At 35.9% G+C, this 19,211-nt stretch overlaps 1 protein-coding gene across 1 annotated transcript; it reads right to left on the bottom strand.

Moving 5' to 3' along the window:
- Nucleotides 1-1,855: 1,855 nt before the first annotated feature.
- LOC118276288 (uncharacterized) lies at nt 1,856-16,024 on the bottom strand. Its single transcript, XM_050707361.1, has 6 exons — nt 15,739-16,024; nt 8,925-9,094; nt 8,340-8,438; nt 3,572-3,712; nt 2,974-3,147; nt 1,856-2,826 (listed from the first exon to the last, which is right to left on the bottom strand). Exons 1-6 carry the CDS (start codon nt 15,989-15,991, stop codon nt 2,665-2,667), a joined length of 999 nt encoding a protein of 332 aa, XP_050563318.1. The 5' UTR covers nt 15,992-16,024; the 3' UTR covers nt 1,856-2,664.
- Between the last annotated feature and the right edge of the window lie 3,187 nt (nt 16,025-19,211).

Raw genomic sequence — 19,211 nt, 5'->3', positions numbered from 1 at the left:
CATTCTCAATGAGCTTCGGTTGTTAATGTGTAAATATGTGTTTCACATTTACACGGCTGTGACATCCACGAACATTGTGGTCGGAATGTGGAGCCGTGCGGTCGGACCGCAGGTCGAAGTCAGATTGTCGCACGGAGACCAACGGCTATTGATAATGCCGCCTGTCACTTCTTTATTTCCTATCCTGGTGGTAGTATTTAAATAATATTCTAAAATTTTAAAATATTTGATATTATTTATATTAGTATTAGTAGTACAAAAACTCAGTACCTAGCGCTCGTTAAAAACCGCAGCATGATCAATAAACTTCTTTAGGGATAGTTTTAATAAAAGTTGGACAACCTCTAAAAATAATTACAGGATAATATTTAACTTAAAAATACTTGCATAATATGTATCTAACCTAAAAATAACATCAACAAATCTACATATTCCAATGAAAATCGTAAGGCATTAACGTAAAATATTTCACAACAATATTTAAAAAGCGATTGTAAGAAGTATGCGCGAAACCAAAAGCGGTCAATAATTCGTATATCAAAAGTTAAATGTCGATTGGGTCTCTGAATATTTTTTTTCATAGCTTATATTGATTTAGTAATTCAAGACGAACATTTTAGTTTTTAAGTTTAATTAATATTATTATACGTGCCATTACTTTTTAGTTACTGCTACAATTTATACCTTATCTTTCTGCTTCTTTTGTAACAATGTATTGAAAAATAATTGATCTGATTTTTTTTTATTGATTTAGAGATTTGTCAGTATGTTACGTTTTATGTTTTACTCTCCAACCTTTTTTAACGGGATAAGGAGTAAACGAGCAGACATATCTTATGAAGGTAAATGATTAGTACAGCCCATGGAAATCCCTAACAACAGAACCAGAGGAGTTCAATGACGCTTCTTTCAGGGCTTAAAGACATGTTATATCAGTTTTTGAGTTATTTGTGTAAGCGTTAGTACCTATTCGATATCACGATTTGTTCTCATTAATTACCATTCCACTTACCGTTATGTTGTCCACATTTGAGACAGGTACCACCTCGGAACTTTATTTGCTTTCATCATTTAATAATAAGAAGCCAATGCTTTCGTTTCATCCGACAACTCCAAATGTAACACCCGCAGGTTTTTGACGACTTATAGCGTCGTCGTCACAACAGATTAAACAAATATGGCGGGAGTCGTTTGACAGTTCGCTTTGTGATCAGTAGCGGGACGTGTTACACAACACAAATAAACATACACACGCTAACGACTCACCATTCGATTTCAAACCTTATCTGATCGACACATAGTTCAAGAGTGAAATACTGGTAGAAAAGTTAATGTTGTGTGTTGAGTTTTTTATTATTTTTCAGGTCCCATCGCCTTGGTCGTACTAATTTGTCGGAGACCAAGTCACCAATGCAAATATGGCTGGTGTTGTGAATACCTTGTGTAAAGATATGAAATTGTTTCCAGTCTCGACTCATGGGAACATGATCCCTGTTTGTGACTTAGAAATAATATTTTAATGAAATATTTGCTTAAGACCTTTTTATGGAATAATATTATTATGAGACTTTATTAACATAGACTTTGTGGGTGGTAAAGATGGAAAGTTTTATGTAGCTGTTTTATGAATCATTATTGCGCATTCATTGAAAAAATTTCCTCATCCAAATTTGCGATGATCGTATTAAATCTTTGAAAAAAAAACATAGGTAAGAGATTAGTAACAACCGCATATGTGTCCTTTCCTTGTGTTAATCATCAAGCTCATTCAACAACACCTGATGTCATAAAATTTCCAGGACTAAAGTTTTTTGGAGGTAAGTGTATTAAAAAATAAAAATAAAAAACGTGGACATAAATGTAATAATAATTTAATTTCACAAACATAACTAGGTATGTTTGTGCCGCAGTTATAAATAGGTACTATTTGAACTATACAAATATTGATTAAGTTATAAATACACTGGCTCTGTATTTTTACAATAATATAATTAACAGCTCTATTAAAGCTAGTCATATTTCATTGGATTTCAGTAACATATAAATAGTTAACAAATAGTCAAGTAATACTAAGGAAAGTAGGAATATACAATTAAAATTATTCGTCTCAGCCTCGAGCTACCATGTCATAATATAGATAATTAAATATCGACAACAGCAGAATAGAAACTGTTCTGATACACCGTTTGACACATTCATTATTCCGACTCAACAATTTTATCAACAGTCCAAGTGCTGGAATGAAGTCTAATACTAAAATCTAAATTAAATAATACGAATAATAAAGAAATTGAAACTAAAGTGGAGTTAAGCGAGAAATAAATAAGACCTTGACTAGGATAATCGGGAAATTTAGAATGTTAATCAGCAGACAATAAATAATACATTTTAAATTCGTCACTATTTACAAAAAAGGAACTAATTCTTTCTAGACCAAAATGGCAATGTAATGGCAAAGACAGTTTTTCTATACATTAATTCGCTATTCAACAGCCAAAAGATGCAAATAATTCTACTAGAAAGAGTTTTCATGGGTCTGACTAATACTGAAGAGCACTGCTTCGCCACGCGAGCACCAAGATTAAGTAGGCAGCCAAAAGTTACATGGGGTGTGCAGTTTCTCTTCGAGTCACATTGTAAGACTCTTGTTCATAACTGCTGTATTCAAGCAGATTCCGTGTCGTAAACTTTCTGGAACACCTGTGTCAGGTACTCCAAGTAATTCAGGGTGTCCCTGTATAGGAGAGCGCCCATGTTGCTCTGCAAGTCAGGGATTTCAGATTCCAGAAGTTTTTCGATCTTCAGGTTGCGAACGTGCATGATGTCCTGCAAAAAGGAAAAATTGGATAAGTAAAATGTCGTAAAAACATATTTAGTCTGGTTCTCTTACAGTAATGAATTACATAGTTAAGATTTGGCTTGTTCTGTACATTACATGATGTAGATTTAGTGAAGAGATGTACTGATACTTACATTAAAATAGCATAGAACTGCTCGCACATCGTGCATTGACTGAGTTATGTTTGACTTCAGGCTCTCGTCCGTTGATATGTTGGTGTTCGAGAGCTCTTCAGAGAACTTGTTCAGTCCTCCAACAATCATCTTCAGCCCTTTGTACATCCCTGGCAATAACTCATCGAGTTTTGGCTGTGGACAAAACAAAAGAAATTTTGTAAGTAACCAAGTTTTTCAACGTTTGATTGCAAATTACAACCAAAACGGCATCGCATTGCCAAACTTTCTAAAACTGATAAGGACAATCGCAATCATCCTAAATTCGATTACATTTTTGATTGTGTAGCATTGCGAAACCATTGTGTTCTCACGTAAGCGATAGTCGGCCGACAACAATGAGTGCCACCGACGATGTCGATTCTTTGAAATCGATTGAAAAACTCATACGGATGCACGTTTTTGGCATCAGCGAATTCGCCGCCCTTCTGTGATTGTTTTCATTTAGGAAACGTCAATCTGGCAACGTCCGTATTATCAAAAACTGATGGTTTGTATTTTTCAAGATCATAGGACATTTAATGATCTCTATGGGTTGTCGAAAAAAATAGATGCTTACCATCAACTGATTAATATATTCATCAGGCAGCTGGTGGTAAAGGACTTTCTCCTTCGGCAGCCATTCCTTAGGGAGGTACTCGGATGATTCCCACGGGCCGAGAAGTTCTTCAAATTTGGAATAACTATGAAGCACATACGCCTGAAACAAATAAAATAGCATTTCGTTAGTAATAATCGAATCATTTTACACAATTATGCAAAGGCCAGAACATAATTTTAATGTATAAAGATTTACTACAACACAACTTTAATTTTTCTATAGCTAAATACTAGTAAGGGACATCATCAGTGAATCAACGGCTATTGAGAGCACTTGTATTCTATGAAAGATAGAAATAGATCGAGTTAATAGGATAAGTTGATTGACTTTCATGGAAAAGGAAGATTGAGCGGACGATGAGTCCGAGCGGTTTCCTGGGTTGATGGTATAAATGTGATTCGAGTGGAGAGAGCTCTGCAGTGGCCAGTGGATAACTGAGTATTTGGTTGCAATTTTTTTTTTTATAAATTTGGTGATATATTTCAATTGAGGTATGTATTCATTTTCTATTTTTAATAATTTATAAGAGTGAAGAATTATTTTTTTTCGAACAAATCGTCGGCTTCGAGGCATACCAATAACTAGTTCAAAAATTATTCCAACTAATGGAAAGTTTTAGAATAAACAAACAGAAAAATAGAGCAGAAATAAAAATATAAATATCAGCAAATGAAGTCAAAACACCCACGTACGTACACGACGTTACCTAGTCGCAAATTGTTCTTAGAAATGACAAACGTTTACTGCCCTCAGGAGAAACAAACCAAAGCAACAAGATCTATAAAGAACTGAGAATTATTCTATTTAATAGATCAAGTTGTGTTGGAGACTCACCCGTAACTATCATCTATTTATTTTAAGACGCCATCTTTCAATTAGATAATCACAAATAAAGACTTGATGATCTCTATCGATATTAATAGTCAAGCTTTGTTTTTGTGTTGACTAATCATTTATTACTTGCACTAGTTAACATCTAGATTTGATTAGATCAAGTGAGATTCAATTCGATATTAACTGCGCATAAATATTCGATGCAAACGTTCAAGATAATCGATTTTATTGGCAAGCGAAGGTCGTGTGTAAGATGAGATCGAAACCAGAGGTTTGTGGCCGCCGCCGACGACATTTCACGTAACAAAACCGTTTCGACATTAAAATTTGACACTGGCCATATCACACATTATGATAAGGGTATAAACAAAAACTGTCCTTGTACTATTAACCTTAGAGTCGAAATAGCTTTGACAAATCAAACAATCGGGGCTGGACTGGCAGATGTAACGCGTTGTATTTAAGTATCCCTTTATAAAAATACTTTAGACAACAATACGACTAATTAAAACTTTTACAAAACCCTACAAAACCTCAAAAATACAGCTATGCAACTGTTTATCGGTGACGATCAGAGAACGTTGTCCAAATATTAATTTGCTTCATTGAAATTGAGATACCGCTGATATAAAATTTGCTGATAATACGCGCAATGAAATAAATTTACGATTATTTCTTTGGACATAAACCGAGTCGCGGTGTATGAATGGATTCAAAGCGGAGATATTATCCGACGCCGAAGTGGTAAGTAATTGACAGGAAAATTAGAGTTTACAGACCTTTAAAATTTAAAAAATAAATTCTTTGAATGTTAATGTTTTGTCGGCAAATGAATGTAGTGCAGATGATTTCACAAAACAAGAAGTGTAAGAATGTCAAAGTAATGATATCGTACAGAGATGGAATGTGCTATGTAGTCAGTGGCACACTAAATGTAACAGGTGTGCGTCCGGTCTATCGGACCATATCCGAAACATTACCTACTAGCTGTGTGGAGCTTGCGACCAAACTAAGGCGTATCTACATGATAGGATAAGTCAAGAATGCTGTGCATTCCTATCACTTTAATGTAGTAGTTACGATCGTTGATGCAAATTCTGCAATATAAAATTATTTGGCAACATTCATTAATTGAAGAGTTTTAATAAATTGTAGCACAAAATAGAGTTCTAATTTGTGAAGTTCCATTGTAGTTGAATTAATTTAAAGGAACTGCAGACACGAGTTTTCTTAAGATGGAATAAAATAAACCGGTAATAATTTTATGGATTCAGCGCATTGCAGTTACCGTGGGTGGGCACCAACTAAGAAATTCGATGACTTAGCATCCGAATGCCTAGCTCGAAACATCGGAAGCTTATCAAATAAACATGCACCCACACAAGCGCAGACATTGATATATTTACGGCACACGTACGCACCCAACGCCGCAGACAGCCTGTCGCCCGTGTGAACAACGCTATCGTACTATGTACGTACATACATATTGTATGTATGTGCTATGTAATTCAATGTTTATATAGCGTAGCTATTGCAAAGATAAGCGAGCAGATGCACACGAGTTGCGAGTGTTGCGACGTGCGGCATGCCGCGAGTCGATCGCTATCGCCGATCGAGTTACATCGCGAATACACCACTCATTTGTTTATCGTAATTACTTTCAAAAGTTTACGAGCACTTTTTTAAGGAAGCGAGTTGAATTCCAGTGTCGAAAATGTGATGCGATAATATGACACCGGTGTAGTCAAAAGCACGAGTGTTATGACACATTCACACGGTGGCCGGTGGCGAGTCACACAGTACCGGTAGAGTTCGTTGAATTTGTTATTGCGTTCTTAGTACAACGCGGCCAGTTATTATTTATACGGAATGGGCTTGACGACAGATGTAGCAGCCTGATTTATTTAGGATATATTGTCTCTCAGACGTAACTTAGACGTTTATCTGGTTTAATGTGATGACAAATATTAACAGGACGAGATTGAAAATTATGATAAACCAACATTTTTTGTTGAAAACGGGAGCTCAAACAAAGAAAACGTAGACGTCCTTGTGGACTAGCAACAATGGTAGTTCATCGCCACGATTTGCGTGTAAATTGCAATAAATATGATACATTAGTACCGAATGACCGACATTAAGGGGAGAGACAGAAAAAATCGTCGGGCAGGTGTGTCGCGCAATACTAATGCGCAATCAGTATTCGAGGCGTACGCGCACCGTCCTGTACCTCGTTCCGGCTACTGTGAGTCGATAATGTCGTTTTACGAGGAGGCAGCGGACAGGACGTCGCCGTCGTTACGACCGTCGAGCCTATTACAATGCCACCATACCTCATACGCGAACATCACACTCGATAACTGGACACATTCGACATAAAAGCTTCCATTGTTCCGCTACCATTGACTGCCCACCTCTCAATAAATCGATTATATTGACAACAATCGCCGAAATGTATACGAGTTCCCCCTGGGTATCGAGTTGCTAGTGAGTGCTTTAGTAAAGAGTCGTCCATAAATGATTCGAGGCGCGACTTCGACATCGCATTATTTCTCGTTGATCGGCTCACCTTACTTCCGATTCGGAAATTATTATATTCCTAGGATTGAAATGATAGAGCCGTCATATGAATCGTTGTATTAACATGCTAAACGTTTGTTTCTAATAATTCGTGAATGTTTTATGAATTCTTGAATGTAGGTTGAATTGTCTGCGATTCTTGTGCGACAATATTACATCTGATAAGTTTAGGTGTTTTGTTTTTGTATGAACTGGTTTATATACTTGCTGTGTATAATTAAGCTAACTGGTTTGAGCTAAATGTTCAGTTTACAAGTTACAATGAGTAATTTAAGCGCACAGACAAGATTGGTGATCAGGGACTGTGATTTGATCACTAACATTTTATTGTCATTTAACATGACGTGTTCTGTTTACAAAGTATTTTATCGACATGGCGTCACAGAAATGCAGCGCGAAATTATAATTAAAAGGGAGGAAGCGGTCGGCCGGACGTAGAGACGCGAAACGGCGGCGCCCGGCCGATGCAATCTCTCTTCCACGCCTGCGCCCGCGCAGCTCTACGGTGAGAAAATCGCGCCAAAAACGTGCACGCCGTGAATTTTTAATGGGTCAGATTTCAAGTGAAACTTTTGGCAAAATCAATAATGTTATTCTATTTCTTTAGATTTATTTATATCATTCACAGAAGTGGAGTCATTCAACAGAAATAAATGAATGCAATTCAAAATGTTAACAATAAATTGCAGATCGTTTGCATTATATCCCAATAATTTAAAAGAGGAAGTACGAAAAATCGGTACTAGCCATTTGCAGGGTTTACGTGCACGTCAGCTGAATACTATAGCACCTCTTACAGACTCTCATACATAAATCAATAATATCTGCGTAGATACAAACGCTAAAGGCATGCGTCGACGTTAGGCTTAAGTTTTATTGGTATTGGTCGACCGCAAGCTCCGTCCGTTCATTTAGAGCGACGCGGCGGGCATATAGATGCGGACGCGAATACTACGCGATATCGCGATCGCCTCGTGCAAAATCAATGAATGAAAGCGAAGAAAGGCCTTCGGTGCCAGTACTCGCGGTTTTGTACTTTAAAGAAGTTATTCTTCATTGCTTGTAAAGGTCTATAACCTGCTTTACGAGAAGTCCTAATCACATGAAAGACGTCAAATGGTGTTTAATTCAAATGATGGTGTTTTAAAGGTCATTAATTTCCTGGCTCACTGTGATCACATCCTCTCTAGATATCCATAAGCTGACACACTTGGAAATTGTCGTACAGAAGTTAAGAATTTTGCAAGGTCTTTGTAATTGTGTAGGTATTACGAAATTCACTGTTAGAGCAAAAGCAGTATTGTGTACTTACAAATGTATCCTTGTACTTCTCAGTTGATGAGAAAGTGTTTTTTGCTTGACGGACGAGCTTCAACGCGACCTCTTTTGTTGGTGGGTAATGTAGTTTTGACTGCAAAGAAAATTAAAACTTATTTTCTTCATCTTTAAACTTAATATTAAACCAATTAAACAAATATTTGTACTTCTAAACTGTGTTTATTATTATCATCTTTAGACTCTATTGTGTCCAATTTTTCCATGACTATCTATAATCCAGATATTTGATTGATTTTTACATTAACTGCTTTAATCATTGCGGTTTTTTCTGTTTGCCTGTGGTCATTAATCAAATCATGCGGTTGGTAAAGTCAACCGCAAAAATATGGCATGAATACAAAGCGCGGAAGTTTGTTGTTATAATCTGTTGATAGATTTTACCAAATTGTTAACAGTTCAAGTTTATTTTTTGTTGCCACCACCTACACATACAACCTTTATCATTTGTCCAGATATATTTTATTCCATAATTATTCCATCGTTATCATCTAAAGGTCAAACATGCCTAATGTCTCTGATCTCTTTTCAAATATTTGTTAGGTTATGAAAAATAACTTACTTGAGAATCATTATAATCGCAGGGGTTAGCCCACAGTGGGTTCTCCTCATCCGTGTCACGTCTCTGCCGCTCCATGCTGGCCCGGCTTCGATGTGGCGCCGCCGACGACCTCGGTGACAGACCGCACACCAACAGTAGCAGGCACACCGCCGCGCAGACGTTGACGTATCCTAGGAGTAAATATGGATTAGTATGGAATATTATGGACAATTTTGGAAGATTTTGGTAAAAGTTCCTACAAGTAATCCTATAACTTCAAATACTTTACAATAATTGCTCTGAACATTTTTATCTGGGGTTCAACTGTACATAAATGTTTACAAAATGTACGTAAAAAATGCTTGAATTTGGTTCCTAAATAAAACTGCAACGTAATCAGGACGTGTTTTTGTTTGCTCAAGTCGAATCTTACAAAGCATTGCGGTCATTCATATTCATTTGTGAATGAAAGCTCTCGTATTTTTTTCAATGCATCTCATTTAATGAAAACGCTCAAGAGTCACTTGTTCCGTATGCGGCACGCGCGATGGTATCGATTATGGTAATCGATGAACATCCGATGAATAAATACATCGCGGCCCAGAGGTGGACAGCCTTTGCTAATTGTCCAGTGAACCTGTGTGAATCACTAATGCGGCACTATTTAACGGTGGCGCAGTAATCGGACTCACATTCTTCAGATAGGTTACTTCATCCAACTGATATTTAATCGATTTTTAATAACAAATTGTTTAATCGAATCTACTCGAGCTAGCTCAAAGTTTTCTATTGCAATAGTAATTGCATTTATAAATAGGGGACGACAAATATATTCCACTTAATTGTATATTATGTCACTTGGATATGTAAATAAGAGCTATTTTCAATATTACAGATAAAGAAATATTAATTGAAACTAACAACTGTCACCAGCAGAAGGTGTCCATCGTGGACGCAGAAGTATTTATCGACTTGACATTCGTTTTACTCGTTAAGATGGAATAATATTATCCACGTTAAAGGAAATAATTTGATGTGTGATTGACATAATTTTTTATTTGAATGTAAAGTTAACTTGGTGCACCTGTATGTTATACCCAAAAAACTGTTCATTTGCAAGTAATTTGAATAATTGGATATTGTTAGGATGATTTCAAATGCAATAAATTTATAATAACGTTTATGTTAGCAGAGAAGCGATATGAATTATGAACTGTCAGCCGGCGGAAATGTCACTGGACGGATCCAAGTTCTGAAACCCATTTAGGTACATAGCAACATAGGTATGAAAAACTTTAACATTTACTTCATTTCGTGGTATAAATGTAAAGTAGGATAGGCCATGATAATTCTATCTTACAATGACGATCATTATTTCCCATTCTGGTGGTAGATAAGGACCAATTACATATACTGATAAATTATTACGTATGTAAAAAATACTGTAATGTCACATTATCAGGAGCTACGTATTCCCCCGACATTTGACGTAGATAAAACAATTAGTCCATTATTAAAGATAATGAGCTGCATTTGCTTGACAATTGAAATAAATGAAATTAATCAGGTCTCCCATTGTTTATCTTTGTGAATAAATCACACTGTGATCTTTAACATTGTGCTTGACGTCAAGAAGATATTATTTGATTAACGCCTTAAGGAAAATGAAAGTGATATTAATGCAATTATTTATAATATTTTTGTATTTCTTTTTATTTTCATAAATTAATCTGTTTACTAACAGAATAAGATACATATTTGGTAAATTGGAAAACAAAAACATAATTGAAATTAATTTTAGACCGAATCGTTTTGTGTTTTTATTTAGCTAATTGAATTGGTAGGTGACTATCTCGATTGACGTCGTTTATACATCCGAAATGTCACTGACCATAATTATGTTAGAACTAATAAATGGGCGCGATATCAAAGTTACACCGAGTCACTCGCGTAGAATGTTATTTGTTTTTTCAGTGTTTTGACTCAAGGTGTGAATCATGAATATTATGTCTGGTGGTTAGTGACTAACGTAGGTAAAGATCTCACTGTTAGGTATTTGTGATGGTATTATAATATACCAGAAATGTAAGATCTTCTTTTTTAATATGCAAGTCTCGTACTTTTTGTTATTTGGCGATTAGCCATGATCTGGTCAATGTTTTGTAAACAAAATGCTTGAGTTACTCATCATGTTGAATGTGCTATGCCAGCACTTCAGAAATCTCATTCATCATTACATTCACATAAATTAGTAGAAATGTGTGCGTGTGAATTTTTCATCATCTCGTTAGCGCTCGCGGTTTCGCTGCGAGGGCTGCAGGCACCGCGGACAAATAAAAGAATATTATAGTTATAGGGCGCTCAGCCGCTTATTATTTAACTAGACCCTGTGAACTGATACCGATTACCCTTGTAAAAATAAACGTAGACACTCCCCGCACGAAATATATAACGAACAATTTGCATAAACAAATCCCACTCATTAAGTATGCAATCCGTATAACTAGCCGTGATTTAGTTGTAGGTTATATTGCCCTCTAATTGACACCATAATAATGTTGTACCAATTGGGTTACAAAAGACGACCGCAAAGGTGGAGTCGGGCAATAACGATCATGTCAAAAGGAAGGTCCGACACACAGAACACGCGTTAAACACACGATCATAACATTTTATTAGTGCTCCGGTCAAAAGCAACCGCGGGACCGCCGTCAAAAGTTCACGAACAAAAAAACAACAGGTCAGCTCGTAAAAGACGTAGAGTCACTGTGAGACAAATATTTTCACTGAGTAACCATGAGATGAAGATAAAAATATAGGGAAATTAAATCTTTACGGTAAACGACAAGAAAGCTCTTTAGTTAGAATATTGAATTGAAAAATGAGGTACAATTTATGGGGATAAAACTTTTTGTGAAACGTCAGTAGCGGCGTTGATTTTGAGGTATCGTATTTAACAATAATTAAAACAAATGAATGTTTTTTTTTTCTAAAAGGACGGCAAGTAATTGATATCCTCTTTATATCCCCAACCACCTATACGTGGAGATATTTGAGATGAACAATGAGACTCGATCGAATTCCTTAGCCCATTGAAGAACTGACCGAGCGACCATAAAAACCGTAGATACCTACACGTAGGTAATACACAGGTTATAAGGGGGCATAAAAAAGTAGGGACCGCGTCGGAGGTCGGACCGACTACCCGAGAAACAAAGACTTCGTTTATTTTTTAACAGCTCGCCCGTTCACAAAAGAAGGCTTCGCGGCACGAAAAACGACCCAAACGAGATCATCTTGTTAACCTTTTTAAAAAGAAATCGCGCGCCCGCTAACTAGAATTTCGACTCGAAAACCGAGAAAAGTTCGCCGCGGCGTTGTGCGCACCGGACGTCGCAGGCGCCTGCGCAATCATTATGTAAATTCTGATTATTATTGTTATAAATGCGGTAAAAAAATTGGGATGAGAGTCGCGGCCATCAGCGGCTCGTTACAAAATGCCCGTCAGTATAATTTGACGGGTTATCTTTTTCGAATATCAGTGTTGTTTACTTGGAGAGTGCAGCGCAGGCGCGATAGGGTTGCAGCGCTAGATCATTAACGGGATTACTGATACCCGTCCTCGTGACATTAAATAGAAAAAAGCGTTATGTTTTAGCTATAATAGAGGTTTAATTTGAGTCTGTTCATCATTTTGTTAGTAGCCGGCTAACAACCGATGTGCTCGTAAAATTTGACTGCACTTAATAAGGGCGATTATCGCTCAGAGACGCAAGTGGCGGCGCGTATCACAAGATACGCGGTGATACCACTCTTCATTACCTGAAAATCGCTCTAAATGGTAATAGCGTCGCGAAGAAGATCGTTGATCGACCTCGTCCGATCGAAATTAACGAAACAAGCGCAAATTTTTCTTGAATTAATTTTAATAAGGTAACAACTGACATTATGCATTTTGAGTAACTGTTTTTTATCGGTCGAACCTAAATGGAATATCTTGAAAGGTATTTACAGTGGTGTAATTTCAGTCCTTATTGGCGGAGTGGAAAGGCCTACGTAGATATTTTTTTATATGTATTGTGCTGTAAAAAGAGTTAATTAGGCACGTCTAAGCTAGGATCGACATCTCTCACTAAATGAGTGACAGCTAAACACTGCAATTATGAGGTTCCCGTCTCACTGAAATAACTGTTTATAATTGACGCGGCTGCCTTACTCTGCGTAAATGAACAACGTTTTATGTGAAAATGTTGCTAATGAGTGAGTGGATCGCGGCCCTAATGACGCGGACATAGTTCATGAAATCGAGCTTAGTGCGTGTACTTTGCTTTAATTATTATGACATAGCTTTCTTATGGATAAACGCTACGACAATATGACAAACATTGCGGTGCATTGTGGCTACTCTGTTACATTGTATACACGGACATAGGCGGACTGTTATTGTTAGCTGTCTTTGTTATTACTTACAGCTACTTTGTGAATGAACTTTTATTCATGAATTAGTATTTATTGAAAAATAAGCTTTAAGTGTATTACCGTCTTAATTTTATTTCGGATCATTAAATGCAAAAGTAAATGTCATATTTTAACATAAGTTTCCAAGACAATCAGGACAAGTAATTAGGTGCCCCATGCTGTTTTTGTTTTATTTTCCGTCAACGTCCCGACAATAATTGTTATTTAATCATTCGGATAGCTCTGCAGTTACCGGCAGTAAGACGATTTACTCTATATTGTATCATTAAGGGATTGTTCACCTTAGTTGTTAGGTTTTTTCCTCTATAGGGCTGGGGGCAAAATGTAGTTTGTTTTTTTGAAATAATATCTACCGACTTGTATGTATAATCGGATCATTAGACTTTAAGAGCTACAAAAATAGATTTTTTTATTTAGTTGACTTTAGAATGTCCCATTTTAATTTACATCATAAACCGTAATAAGCATTCTAATACAAACTTAGGCAGATCAACTTTTTTCTTAAGAACTTTTTGCACATTTTTTTCAGGATCATTGTTATAAAAACACAAAATCGAATGACTTCATCAATCTATTAGTAAAATTGCTATTACAGCATAGTTTACATCAATTAGATCAGATACCTACAGGTTGTATGCATAACGTCAATGTTCCGACCCAGGATACACTTTTTTTGATAAACTCATTAAGCGTAATTTTGACAGTCGTCATTACGATGACGAAATTCAAGAATTCACATCATAGCGATAAACCGATTAAAGTTGTGATGCATGCATACTATTAACAATCGATACCTATCTGTTCTAACTTTAATTAAATTGCATTTTCCTTATTAACGCATGAGATTAAAACACGTCATAGATTCTATTATTAGAGTCCACGGTAACATGGTACAATGTTAAGAATGTCTTCTTTTAGTAGCCGAAATACAATTTAAATATTCATGAGTATTGCAAAACTAACTTACTAAATGAGGCAATAAAATTAAAAATAGATGAAAGAAAAACCACCAATATAAATAAATAACAATCTAAAGATTAAAGATCAAATGTATCGAAGGCCTCATGCATGAAAACCTCTACGCACTCGTGCATAAAAATCTAGTTCCGGACGGATTTACCCAGTTCTAGTAAATGCACCGAGAATTATTAGAAGTCATCAACATTATACAAATAGAAACAACACGTATGTTGGTACTATGTTAAGAACCTTTCCTGTGCTGTCAATTAACTGACGCTTAATGAATGCTCTTTGTATTTACTTTTGATTTGAGTAATGAAGCTTATACACAAGAACAGTTATTAGAACCTTTTTCATCTCGTTACGTGGTCGCGATATGCATACAAAAGCAACCGGAGAACACAATCCTATCACAAAAAGAGCAGATAATGCTCCCTGCAAGTAATCAAATAGGCATACGTTTTTTATTGCACGACACTTAAATCATTTCTTAGCCCTATATAGAGAGCAACCAAGCGATAGTACTAATTACGAAATAACCCTCCGCGCGCCGCTTGGACGTAACTGTCCGGCTCTTAAAGGATAGAAACATTTAGTCAGATATGTCATTCCGGTAACAGTACGTTACTTTAATTACAGTTTAAGCCTAGTTAGTTAGCTCTGATCTTCGTGTTTAACATTGTAAAGGGAGACTGAGCCAAGTTTTTGCGCGTAATGAAATTGTAATCTCGATTACCGCGGTGGACCGAGCCTGAACCGACAATGTGACGAGGATACGAATAGGCGTGTGTTCGTACACACCGGATACTTAGTTTATAAATAAATAATGCTTACTCTATTCTATGGCTAGCTTTTATTATGATAAGGACTATTTATCGTCGCAGGGACTCCTACCGGTGCTATTGTTACTGCGCTCTCAGAGCTTTCATTGTCTTTTAAACTCCATGTCATAACAACTACTAAACACTGGTTTCATTAATGATGAACAGTAACTTACTTGTATTTATAATATCTGTTAGTAGAGACCACAGCTTAATTTTTATTATTCGAATTTGACACCAAAATACCAATTAGATCAATTACTTAAAATAATTTGCTTAGAAGTCGAATTAAAATTGAAATGTTTCAGTAAATTTTACAAGCATTCTTTGAAAATTTAAGCAAATAATTCTCTTCGAGTAAATACAAGAACTGAAACTTTCAAGAAGTTTTTATAAAAGCTCTAGTATTATGAAGGAATTATTTATTACCACTTACAATATCAATTAAACTACATCCGAATAAAATTTAGATTTGTTATTAGTAAAAAGGTGTCAAAATGGAAATAAAGATTAATTAAAAATTCAAATAATAACTGCAAAAATTAATTGTTAACAAATATAAAAATATAGCTTACTACTCCTGGCGGCACTTGATCTGTATGGGCGAGATTTTTCCACAACATCACTATCACAGTCACTATATCGACTAATTAATCTAGTCCTAGAACATTGTTCACAGCCGGATGGTCTATGCACCAGGTCCGGACACCCTGACTTCGGGCACTCCTCAGGTTTGCAGCAACAGGTGGTCACTTCCATCTTCAGTCTTACTATAACTGTGCCAGTATTCCTATATTGCGCGCACGTTGGTATGCTACTGTGATCCATAACAGAAGATCGCAATTGACATCCCCAAAATGCTACGATGTCGCACGCGTGGTGTCGTGTGAGAGACTAAATGAATTTGTGAGAACGCGCGAAGATAAAGGCTAGTGTACACCAAACCACGTGTTGAGCGGGCAGAAGCAGTGGGGCAAGCCTGAACGCGCAGTGGGTTTCTCCCATGTCGGCTCGGCTGGGCCAATAGTGGCCGACGACGAAGGGAGGCGGGTCTCAGGTCCCACCCAGTTGCACTACTATGTATGCCGAGGGATCCGTTTAGACCGCGTCCCGGTAGATAAGGGTTGACTTTTATCGTGTTTAAATTTATTTATAACTAGTGATGATTATTTAGTTCAAAATTAAGGTAGGTGAAATAAAAATATTTTTAGGTAAAAAAAAATATATTTATTAGTCATCGTGACATTTTTCTGAGAGGCATACTCCTGAAGGACGGAGCGGTGCCAGTTATGAAATGTATTATTGGCGCCATTCGTTTCTGAGAAAGTATGTAATTAGTTTCATTCATTCTATTGGTATTTATATTTTTAGCATTAGTTATTAATAAAGTGACACCGGTTTGTGATATTGATCGCTCTATTTATGACTCAACGATACGATACTTGTACAAACCCCAAAATGTTTTAATCGTTTTGTGGAACCGAGCTGTTTTTGAAAACCACTTGACGTCATAACGCTTGCGTAGTAAAATAATCACGAGATAATAACTAGGTATACAAATTTATTTATTCGTGAAAACCAACAATAGTAGATAAGAATAGTAGTGAGTGTATGTCGAGCATTTTACCTCATCCATCATAATATTAGATAACCTAATTGTTATTATACATTAACCTATTGACTAATTGTCATGTCCGGATTTTTATTACGATAGATATAAAATTAAACATACATTATCTATTCATTCTTTTAATAAATAAGTTCTCGGGTTTTCAAGAGGGAATTCTTATTTATGTTGACATAAAAATATAACTATATTTTTTATAATGCACGATTTGTGTCGCTCCTAGATACGGCCTTAAGGCTCGATAACTATGTTAATATAATCATATTGTGAGATCATAGAACGATTAAATTGCAATAATAATATAATTAATAGTACAAGATTATTATGTATTGTTATGCAATTGTAAAGTCATTGAACTTGGGCATTCCCATGCAGGAATTTTCACAATAAAATTATGTGTAGTCAGTTGTGTGCCAAGTTCACGAATTTGTATACAGTTTTCGACTAAACTCAATGATCAAAATATTTACTAGTTACTCGTCCCACTTTTCAATTAAAAAATCATCAACAATCAAAATAGGTACAAGGTTGAATTTTCTTTGGCATGCAATGAAACTTTTCTCCAGAGTCTTTCAGTTTGACTCACGCGCACTCTCGTAGTTAGTCATTGAATTTCAGTTGAGTCAGATATTAATGAATAAAGCAAATATCTATATAATGTGCATGTTAATTTTCAAACCTTTCCTGCAAAGGAAAAATTACTTATAGTAGTGAATATTTCTGTCTTAGTAATTACTTGTAAAATGAGTCATTGGCACATTACTTATATGTAGTTGGATCTATGTGTGTATAATATCGATGTGAGTAGATAGTTCAGGTGTTTACAAACACATGAAAGAACATTTTTAACTTTAATATCAAGCGCATCATCTTATGTACAAAAGTAATTTTTAAGTGTAAGTTTAATACATAATAACAAATTGTATTTTTGACATTAATTAGCTAATTAGGTAATTGATATTACATATTTCACCTGTTTTACAATTGTACAACACAAGCTAACCGCAATTAATTAACGCTAAATAATTAAGCAAACAATATAATTGCTAAATTCAATCGATAACGACATTTTTGACAAGGTCTTGTATGCACTGTAATTTCTAACAGCGTGAGTACATACTAAATCAATTATTATTGTTAAAAAGCAAATTCTATAGCTTCCAAAGTACAGTTAAAATGACGAGGTCCCATTACTAAACGAAGTAATTTTCCAAAACGAAGTATATTTCCACGGCATGGAGGTCTAAGCTAGATGTGTAATAGAACTTAGGAAAAGTACTATGACCTTAGAATTCAGAATGACGCTGAGCATCCATTGCAACTAATTAAGAGACTCCGTAAAACCCATGCCCGTTGGACATTGACGCTGTGACTCATAACTCTATCCAGAATCGAATACGGTTCACTCAAGTAAAACACAATCATTTTATGGGATGGGATGAGTAAACGAGCAGATGAATGACCTAATCGTAGGAAATCAGTGCTGTCCCAAGACAAGACATAGATAAGGATGTTGCTGGACATCAGAGAAGTTACAAGTGCACTGCTAGATTTTAGGAAAGGGCATGAGTTGGACCAACGAAACTTAATTCACACGTTAAAACACATAGAAAGTGTTGTGTCACGCCTATTTACTATGAGATCGTGGTGTCACTCCGGCTTATTAATCTTGAAACATGGTTTTCCCACAGTGCATTTAACGAGTCTAATTTTCGGTTATGTACATTACAGGACATGACGTAACTGTTCCGTGTAAAGAGAAACACCTGTGCTATATCAGCATCACCGCGGAGTTTCCTGTTGATATCAGAGGCATCTATTTTGTACCAGTTCAGCAATTAACGATGATAAGAGATGGAGTCGTGCAGTCTGGCATGTTGGCTTCTCGTTATTTAATTATCGAATTTCGCGAATTGATATCGTGAATAACAAAGTTTGTGATATATTTCTTGACAGAGGTAATAGATATGGAATCTTTGACATAAGTATGCATCATGAATTAAATTTGTAAGGCTTATTTTCAGATATGATATTGCAGTTTATCTGTAATCTGACTGAAACAATATCTATTTTGGGACTACACCTAACTAAATCATAATAGATATTACGATATCCCAGCACATATTTTTCGAAAAACTTCTGAGAAACGTAGGTATCATCTAAATCGCTTTCGTGAAATCTATGTTTTCTTTTCGCTAACTAAAAACCCATTTACGTAAGATAAGTAGTAAGAAACAATGGTTGTGTAAATAAGGACGAATCTAACTAGTAAATGTGATAAGATTTTCTTCATAAAACATAAGTCTGTTCTTAGAAAGACTCACTAAACCATTATACACAAACGTCATCTATTTGTGTTGAAAATAGTTCGGAAATACGCACTCTGATTGCAAACTGGATTGATTCAGAGTTGAGTTAACG

The sequence above is a fragment of the Spodoptera frugiperda genome, chromosome 31 (assembly GCF_023101765.2).
Source record: "Spodoptera frugiperda isolate SF20-4 chromosome 31, AGI-APGP_CSIRO_Sfru_2.0, whole genome shotgun sequence".
Taxonomy (NCBI): Eukaryota; Metazoa; Arthropoda; class Insecta; order Lepidoptera; family Noctuidae; genus Spodoptera; species Spodoptera frugiperda.
The sequence above is the reverse complement of the archived record's forward strand: the minus strand, read 5'-3'. Positions and strand labels throughout refer to the sequence as shown.

Bases quoted from the DNA above. Each gene is read 5' to 3' on its own strand.
- LOC118276288 (XM_050707361.1), bottom strand. From the start codon at position 15,991: ATGGATCACAGTAGCATACCAACGTGCGCGCAATATAGGAATACTGGC. The intron at 3,713-8,339 runs GTAAGTACACAA...TATTTGTTTCAG, and splicing joins AGAAGTACAAGGATACATTT to GCGTATGTGCTTCATAGTTA. The intron at 3,148-3,571 runs GTAAGCATCTAT...TTTTGTCCACAG, and splicing joins AATATATTAATCAGTTGATG to CCAAAACTCGATGAGTTATT.